This window comes from Malus sylvestris, chromosome 15, assembly GCF_916048215.2.
Source record: "Malus sylvestris chromosome 15, drMalSylv7.2, whole genome shotgun sequence".
NCBI classification, from domain to species: Eukaryota; Viridiplantae; Streptophyta; class Magnoliopsida; order Rosales; family Rosaceae; genus Malus; species Malus sylvestris.
In genome coordinates this window covers 20,780,143-20,788,871 of record NC_062274.1, presented here as the reverse complement: position 1 = coordinate 20,788,871, position 8,729 = coordinate 20,780,143, and the positions used below count along the sequence as shown (strand labels likewise).

Here is an 8,729-nt window from a genome sequence, read left to right as displayed (position 1 = left end):
GGACTGGCCCTAGCGCATGCAAGGGAACACTACATTGCAGGCAATTAGGGGTGAGCGCGTGTATCGGTTTAATTCTGTTTGATACCAAAAACACTAAATTAATAAGTACTCAATAGTTTTGAGACCAAACCAAACCATTGTTAATCGGTTTGGTTTGGTCAGTCAATTTGAGCTTATTCAACACATAAATACATATGTTCACCATTTCAAGAGTTTCAATCTTTTAAACATCCACACATTTCATGCATTTCAATTGCATTGAAAGGTTAAATTTTTCGGAATATAAAAAGTTTATCAAGTCAGATAGTTTTATGTTTCAATTAAATAAAATATCATGATGTAGCAAACAATTTATTAAGTGCAACCTCACATAAGATAAGATAAATATAAATCTCCTAATTGTTAATAGTTATTACAACTTATAATATGATGAGACTTATGACATGTGTATGGTAAGACCTCTAGATAACTTATAATAAGTTGACGTATGTAAGATACATTAACTAATAATTAAAAGATACATGATTTGTTCGATTAAGTTTTAATCGGTTTAAAAAATACCCAACCGATCCAAACCAAAAATAAATCGATTGGATTCGGTATTTAAATTGTTACTTTTTCTTGATCAAAACCAAACCAGACCAACCAAAACAATTCGGATTGGTCAGTTGAGTGGGTTTGATGCCCACCCCTACATTGCAATATTTGGAATAGTTTGCATGGAAACCCAAATATTTGATTGTATAACAAATTCCATTGTCCGACTCCTTTGGATCTTGAGACATTCCAACTTGGAATGCGTCCTTCTCTCTCTCTCTCTCTCTCTCTCTCTCTCTCTCTCTCACTTCATCTTCCTCCACAAACACAGATCCTCTCAGATAATTAATTCACACTTCCACACTAATCACATCCTATTTTCCAAACAACAGAACTCAAATGATCTCTCTCTCCCAATCGCAAAGACACAGACAGCACAATGGCGCTAGGTTTAAGGTCGCGCAGCAACAAGCGATCTTCGTCGTCGAATTCTTACGCTTCTACTGTGACGATTATGGTGTTCATATCAGTGTGCGTTTTGGCCGTGTGGATGCTCAACTACTCTAACTCAGGAGTCCCGCAAACCTCCACAAGTGCTCGAACTGCCACGACCTCCTCCACAGACGATGCTTCGTCGGATGATACTCAGGCCCAAGTGATCACCAAAAACACAAACAATGACGACGACAACAACAATAACAAGAACAATATTATTAACGAAACACCGAAGGCTTTTGAAGACAACCCGGGTGATCTCCCCGACGATGCCATCAAATCCGATGATCTGCTGAACAATTCAACAAATGGTAGTGGTAGTAGTACTAGTTCATCAGAGCAAGACCAAAGTAGTACTGGCGATGGCGGAGGCCGCGGCGGTGATAATAAACAAGATTCTAGCGAAGTGCAGAAAGATCAGAAGGAGAAAGAAATCAGCCAGACCCAATTGGCTGAGGATCAGAGCGGCTCAGTGGTGGAACACAACCAACAACAAGCAGACCACGATGAACAGGGCACTCAGAAGGATTCTGACGATCAATCTGATCATAAAAAACAGAAGGGTGCCGACGATCAATCCGAAAAGAACGGCGATCAAATTATCACAACCGACGATCAAACGAACAATTCAAAGAGCAATTCACAAGAGCATCAAGACACAAACAACAATGACAAGAATAATAATTCCGAAAGCAATAAGAAATCGGATAATGCAGATCAGCAGCAAAATGCAGCATCGTCGGATCAACAGCAACAGCAAGAACAAGAATTTCTAAGCAATGGGAAGCAGGGGAATTCATCGCAAGAATCCCAAAACGATCAGCAGCAGCAGCAACAGAATTGGGAATACAACGCGACCAAAAGCGGACAGTTGCAGTTCTCGGACGAGACGAGCAATGCAGTTGCCAGCTTTCAAGTACAGAGCAAGGAATCTACCGATCAGAACTTTTCACAAACACCTTCCGATCAGAACAAAAAGAACCTAGAAAAAACCCAGCAGCACTCCGACTCCGATCAGAAGAAGAAGGACGGCGGCAGCAGCGGCGGCGGAGGCAATGCAACCAATCAAAGCAAGGGTCCGGCAACCGAGTCCAACTCGGGCGATTCGCTATTGAGCGGGGACAACACTGTTCGGAAGGAGTCGAAGGAGTCAAAGAAGTCGTGGTCGACGCAGGCGGCGCAGTCGGAGAACGAGAAGGAAAGGCGCAAGGACGAATCGGACGGTCAGGACGGCATCTACGGATACACGTGGCAGCTCTGCAACGTCACGGCGGGTACGGATTATATACCGTGTTTGGACAACGAGAAGGCTCTGAAAAAACTGCGTTCGACCAAACACTTCGAGCACCGGGAGCGGCACTGCCGGCAGGAGGGGCCCACGTGCCTGGTCCCACTACCGGACGGATACAAAATGTCCATCGAGTGGCCGAAAAGCAGAGACAAGGTGCGAAATATGTAAGATTTGTAGGATCGTGTGTGATTGAATTATTTGAACGGCGGGATTTGTGGGGGTGTAACTTTTTTGTTGTGGTCTGGCAGATATGGTATCATAATGTGCCGCACACGTTGCTGGCGGAGGTGAAGGGCCACCAGAACTGGGTGAAGGTTTCCGGTGAGTTTTTGACGTTTCCCGGCGGCGGGACGCAGTTCATACATGGCGCCCTCGTGTACATCGATTTCCTTCAAAACGTAAGCATCCTTCATCTTTGATCAAAATCCTCTACTTTTTATTAAAATTGGAAATAATGTTTTTGTAATCACACTTCATGAGTGACGGTAAGAGATATATGGCTCTTATGATTCATCCGTTCACGCCCCCAGCAGAACCGCGGACCGGCTTGTATGACAGTTAATGTGTCAATTAACCAGTAATTATATTAATCGAACATGTTATATCAATTGCGTTTACAAAGATAAAATCTTCAGTAGGATAGCCTGATCACGTGACAAGTTGAACGACTCTCACAAAGAAACATATGTCCTTTGTATTTAGATATCATACAACCTCAAGTCAATACAGTTCAATTGCATGTACCCTCGCTCTTTATGAAAGTACGTGACCAGTCCACGTATTCCTAATTCCGCCGCTGTATGCTCAATTGTGATAATCCGCACATCGGTCTTTACTAATTATCTTTATGTATAAAATAAGCTTTTAGTTAATGTCTGGTAGAAATTGAGTGCTAATAACATAGGAACAAATAGATGATTAATGTTGTTAAGTTGCATGCAGGCAGTCCCGAACATCGCATGGGGTGAGCACACTAGAGTTATATTGGACGTTGGTTGTGGGGTTGCAAGCTTTGGTGGATATCTCTTCGACAGAGATGTTCTAACGATGTCGTTTGCACCGAAAGATGAACACGAAGCTCAAGTCCAGTTTGCCCTTGAGAGAGGCATACCCGCAATCTCTGCAGTCATGGGTTCTCAGAGGCTGCCCTTCCCCAGCAGGGTCTTCGATGTCGTGCATTGTGCGAGATGCAGAGTCCCTTGGCACAGAGAAGGTTTGTCAAAATGTGTGGTTTAGGTTCACAGTCTGACGGCATAAGCATTTGACTAACAGGGCACACACATTTATTATAACACTCACATTGTTAGGGTTTCCTCTTTATGACACTGCAGGTGGTACGCTTCTTTTGGAATTGAACCGGGTTCTGCGGCCCGGGGGTTACTTTGTATGGTCAGCCACTCCTGTTTACAGGAAGGAACAAGAGGATATCGAAATTTGGAAGGGTAGGGTACCGAATTTGTTATGAACGAGTACAGCTTAACGAGGAATGTTCTCTTGTTACGTTTGATTGACAGTTTGATAACAACAAACATGGAACTATTTGATAAGCGAACATTTCCCCTATTTAATGAGGCAACGATCAAAACTGATATAGAGAACGTTTCAATTTTGTAGAGATGTCTGCACTGACGGCCTCCATGTGTTGGGAGGTTGTAGCCATCAAGAACGACAAGGTTAATTTAGTTGCGGCCGCCGTCTACCGTAAACCAACCTCAAATCAATGCTACGACCAAAGAAAGCAAAAGCAGCCTCCTATGTGCAAAAACGATGATGACCCGAATGCTGCCTGGTAATTAAGTTTCCCTTGATGACCGAATTTCGTAGTCTAATTTTATCATGACTCAGGGCTATATATACCTACTTCTCTACAGGTACGTACCTCTACAGGGATGCATGCACCGGGTACCCACAGACAAATCGGAGAGAGGGACTAAATGGCCTGAGAAGTGGCCTAGTCGCCTGCAGACTCCGCCTTACTGGTTAAACAGCTCCCAAATGGGCATCTATGGGAAGCCAGCACCCCAAGATTTTTCAACAGATTACGAGCACTGGAAACGTGTTATCAGTAACACTTACATGAAGAGTTTGGGTATCAACTGGTCGAACGTCAGAAATTGTATGGATATGAGAGCTGTTTATGGAGGGTACTGCTAATTTATCGATGAATTTTTAATAATGTAATTAGGTTTACTTAATTCTAAGTGGTAATCTCAACTAAGTTGTGCTCATACGACTGCAGATTTGCTGCAGCTCTGAAGGACCTTAAAGTGTGGGTCATGAATGTGGTGAACGTAGATTCACCAGATACACTCCCCATAATCTACGAACGGGGTCTTTTCGGAATTTACCATGACTGGTGTGAATCGTTTAGCACTTACCCCAGAACCTATGACCTACTTCATGCAGATCATCTCTTTTCAAAGCTTAAAAAGAGGTACAACTTAAATCCATGTTGCTATTCATTTCTATGATCTCTAAGTCATGGTAAACCAGATGTACCTGTTTTTGCTTCCCAGATGCAAACTTGCTCCGGTACTGGCAGAGGTTGATCGGATTGTCAGACCAGGAGGTAAGTTTATAGTCCGGGATGAGTCGAGCACAATTGGGGAGGTTGAGAACTTGTTGAAGTCCCTGCATTGGGAAGTTAGTCTAACCGTCTCCAAAAACCAAGAAGGAATGCTCAGTGCGCAGAAAGGGAACTGGCGGCCAACCACATATGCAGATAGAGATTCTTCTTAACATACACAGAAACACAGCATTCAGCTCATATACCGTGATCTCAAACTGTTGGTACCCCGGAACTAGTGATGTGCTAACCAATTTTTAGCATCGTGGTCAATTTGGATGCAATCTAGTTTTGCTACATGACTGAACAAGATTGATATGTATTTGTTCATGTTGTTAAATGCATGTAAACCTGTGAGATACATGTAATTATTGAAAACTCAAATGCAAGACGCATAAACATTACATTCACCTACCTAGAAAACGAAGGCGTTATCATTTCTGTATCAGTGTCATCGACAAAAGAAACAGTTGTTGAATCCATTCCTTCAATTTGGATTGCAGAAAATCTTAGTGTGACAAAAATAGAAAACCGAGATTGCTGGTTATCAAATGCATACAATTTCTCAAATGTTGTGGAAAATCGATGAGGTCGTGCTAATTCAACATTACACCGATTATTATGTTTTACATCACTATCATTTTAGGTACATCAAAGTCAGAGAACTAACTCATTAATCCCCATATGCAGCTTCGCATCTGCGCTCGTGCTTCTTCATTTAACATATCTCCTCGACTTTATACTAAGAAGAGTCTGAAGCTGGCCACTCAGAACTGCTGCTTTGAGGTCTGAATTGTAGTAAAGAATTAAAAAAGCAGATTGAAGGGAACAATGCCAGACGAAAAGCATGAAAACAAGCACAAACACAGATGAGAGCTCACCATCAGAGCCGCCAATGTGCTTTCCATTCACAAAAATCTGCGGGACAGTGGTTCGGCCCACGACATCTAGAAGAACACTCTGAATTTGAGCTCCATCATCTAAACACATATGTTTCGAGAGTTAAATCCAAACCCTTATTGCATTGTACATAAGCAGCTGATCAAAAATTCAAAAAAGACGTAACTATTTCATACCTCGAAGATCAAGTTCGACAACAAACGGATGCTCATGTAGTTCAGCAAATATGCGCTTGGCATGCAAGCAATACCTAGCCACAAAAACAACACACAATGACAGAATCCTCATTCCAGAATCACTTAACACACACAGAGGCAACATTTACGCCGAAATTACGAACCATTGCTTAAACAGAAATAAATATCTTAGTGAAATCAGAAAGCAATAAACCCACTACTAGCACAGAAATGAACATCTTAGTGAAATATCTGAAGATGCAAACAAATATTGATACAAATTAGTAATCTCAGACCAAAAGATCAGTAATTTATAAATTAGTGAAAAGATGCAAACAAATATTTCTCAAAATTATAAAATTGAGCTACTAATACTTCTGAAATTACAATTTGATTGCTTTACGATTTTCAAAGTTTGAGGGAGAGAACGTACGGGCAATAGGATTTGGAGAAGATGGCAATCTTGTTGGAGTAGATGGCGTTCTGCACGAACGCCGCCGATGACGAAGACGAAGCCGAAGCCTCCACAACGACGCCGTTTCCAAAAAGTAGCAGAGTCGCCGCCACCGCCGCGATCACAGCACCGCCCAATAACTCTGCCCTACGCATCTTCCCACCACGACACCGCGATCCCGCCGTTACGCCATTCCAAAACATGTTATCATTTCCCGTTATATCAGAATCCGTGGGCCGGGCCCATTAATTGGCAGGCCTTTTCATCACATTCGCCCAATTTTTATTTGTTTTTCTTCTAAATTTAATTTTTCATCGAGAAATTCAGGCAAAAAAAAAACCAAAATTCACTAAAACAATCTGAACAAATTGTGAATATTCAATCTTTGAATTGAAATCTGGTTACAAAATTATCTTAAGATCTACAGCATCAATTCGAATTCAAGCTATTTGGAGTTGGAATCACATTTGTACAGCTTGTTGTATTCGTCGAGCTCGTCGTAATACACATCCCACACGCACCGTACGCATCCGCTGCCGCAGCAATCGCCAGGCTCCGGCTTCTCGGGCGGCGGAGGCGGAGGTGTTTTCTCCGCTGACTTTGCTTCTTCCTCTTTCGGCTTCGCTGCTTCAATCGGTTGAGGGACTCGAGTCTTCGTTGCTGCTGCTGCCGCATCGCCGTTGCGGTCGGCCATGGAGTTGTGCTGGATGGTGGTGCGCGCGCAGAGGGGTAGGCGTGGTGGAGGTCGTTGGGGGTTGATTCTGGTGGTGTTTCGGATGCTTATAGCTCCTCCTCTCATGGCCAACATCGTGTGGGTCCGGGCATTCTCTGGTTTTGCCACGTTCTGTTTGGTTAGCGCCTGAGGTATACGGTAGGAGCTCCCGCAGACAATGACGATGCGGTGCTGTGTCCATACACGCCACGGCCACGGCTCCTAGTTTCCTGACCCGTCTAGTCCCCCAAAGAAGTTTTGTGGTAATTGAGACCAAAATTTTAAATTAAATTTATAAATTAATTGATGTGTTATCAGTCTTATTCATTGTGTAAAGGTTTTTCTTGGCAATAGGTAATTCAATCTCCTTGATTGAATAGTAACTGATTTTAGTAAACAATTATTGCCTATTGCATTTTCACCTCTAAATCGAATGGTCTAAGCAATTTGTATTAAAATATTATTATTGTTATTTTATAAAATAATTTTATTTTATAATTTTGGATATGATTTTATTTTAAGTAAAATACCAAATTAACTAAATGCAAATATTACATAAAGTATTAAATTAAATAAATATGAAATTACATAAATTACTAAATTAAATAAATACAAAATTACAATCCAAAGTAAATAGAAACTTATGGCCTCCGATTTTCAACAAATTCCCTAGCAATCACACCAATTTGTGGTGCTAGGATATGTGGTACTAGGATCTTCAGTGCTACGATCATCTCCACTTGTTCCCTTGTCTTGCATCACATCCGTTTTTTTCGAATTCTAAAAATATTTAAAATTCTGAGACATTTTTTCTACAGGCATCTTCATAATTTCACGATCTTGTTGAACGCTCCTTTCTTCTCTAAGCATCTCTCTTTATTACCTAAGTAACTCTCTTTCTCTTTCATTACTGTGAAATAATCTCTCAGTAGCCAGAGCTTTTGCCTCATCTCTAGCCTTATCAACCTCAAATTTAGCCACTTCCCGTGCCAAAGTTAATTCACCTTGGCGAGCAAGTTCTTCCATAAATTTTGCATAATCATTCCTGGAAGAACTCATTTTTTTTCTTTGAAGCCTTCTTACCTTGAGTTCTAAGTGGATAATTGGTCGACCCCGACACTTCTTCAAGGCTCGCTCCTGGCACTTGTTTCATGTCGCCTTCATGAATATGCGAGTAGTGATCTGGTGTAAAGTGTAGAAGGGTGTTGTTCATGACAACTTCTGGACCGACATACACAATTTTGTATTTGGGGCAACCTTTGACAATATTCCAACATTCCCACTTGTTGAATGATTTGTTTTTTCTTTTTGGCATTGTACGAAGCTTGTGGTTGAAGTGTCTACAAAATGCAGGAGAAGAAAAAATTACAATCAAAGTAGTTAATGTCAATTTGGGTATATACAAACAAATAAATAATATATTGTCACCTTATCCACAATTCTCGCAAAACATAGAATGAACACTCTTCCACAATTCTCGCAAGTGCATCTCATTACCCGTAATCGGGTCATGAGTAGCTTGAACCCAACTAGAACACAACGTAACATCTTCAATCATCGACCATTTCACACCTACATCATTAGCCATTTTTTTGCCA

The 8,729-nt window shown here is 41.6% G+C and overlaps 1 protein-coding gene and 1 pseudogene across 1 annotated transcript; one reads left to right on the top strand and one right to left on the bottom strand.

The window, feature by feature from the left end:
- Positions 1 to 681: 681 nt before the first annotated feature.
- LOC126605337 (probable methyltransferase PMT27) lies at positions 682 to 5,328 on the top strand. Its single transcript, XM_050272709.1, has 8 exons — positions 682 to 2,476; positions 2,572 to 2,721; positions 3,266 to 3,536; positions 3,655 to 3,765; positions 3,938 to 4,112; positions 4,195 to 4,467; positions 4,563 to 4,757; positions 4,840 to 5,328. Exons 1-8 carry the CDS (start codon positions 977 to 979, stop codon positions 5,060 to 5,062), a joined length of 2,898 nt encoding a protein of 965 aa, XP_050128666.1. The 5' UTR covers positions 682 to 976; the 3' UTR covers positions 5,063 to 5,328.
- A 31-nt stretch (positions 5,329 to 5,359) lies between these two features.
- LOC126605338 (uncharacterized) lies at positions 5,360 to 7,373 on the bottom strand (annotated as a pseudogene).
- Positions 7,374 to 8,729: the final 1,356 nt, after the last annotated feature.

Excerpts from the sequence above, each read along its gene's own strand:
- LOC126605337 (XM_050272709.1), top strand. The coding sequence starts at position 977 with ATGGCGCTAGGTTTAAGGTCGCGCAGCAACAAGCGATCTTCGTCGTCG. Across the intron at positions 2,477-2,571 it reads GGCCGAAAAGCAGAGACAAG|ATATGGTATCATAATGTGCC; the intron begins GTGCGAAATATG and ends GTGGTCTGGCAG. Across the intron at positions 3,537-3,654 it reads AGTCCCTTGGCACAGAGAAG|GTGGTACGCTTCTTTTGGAA; the intron begins GTTTGTCAAAAT and ends ATGACACTGCAG.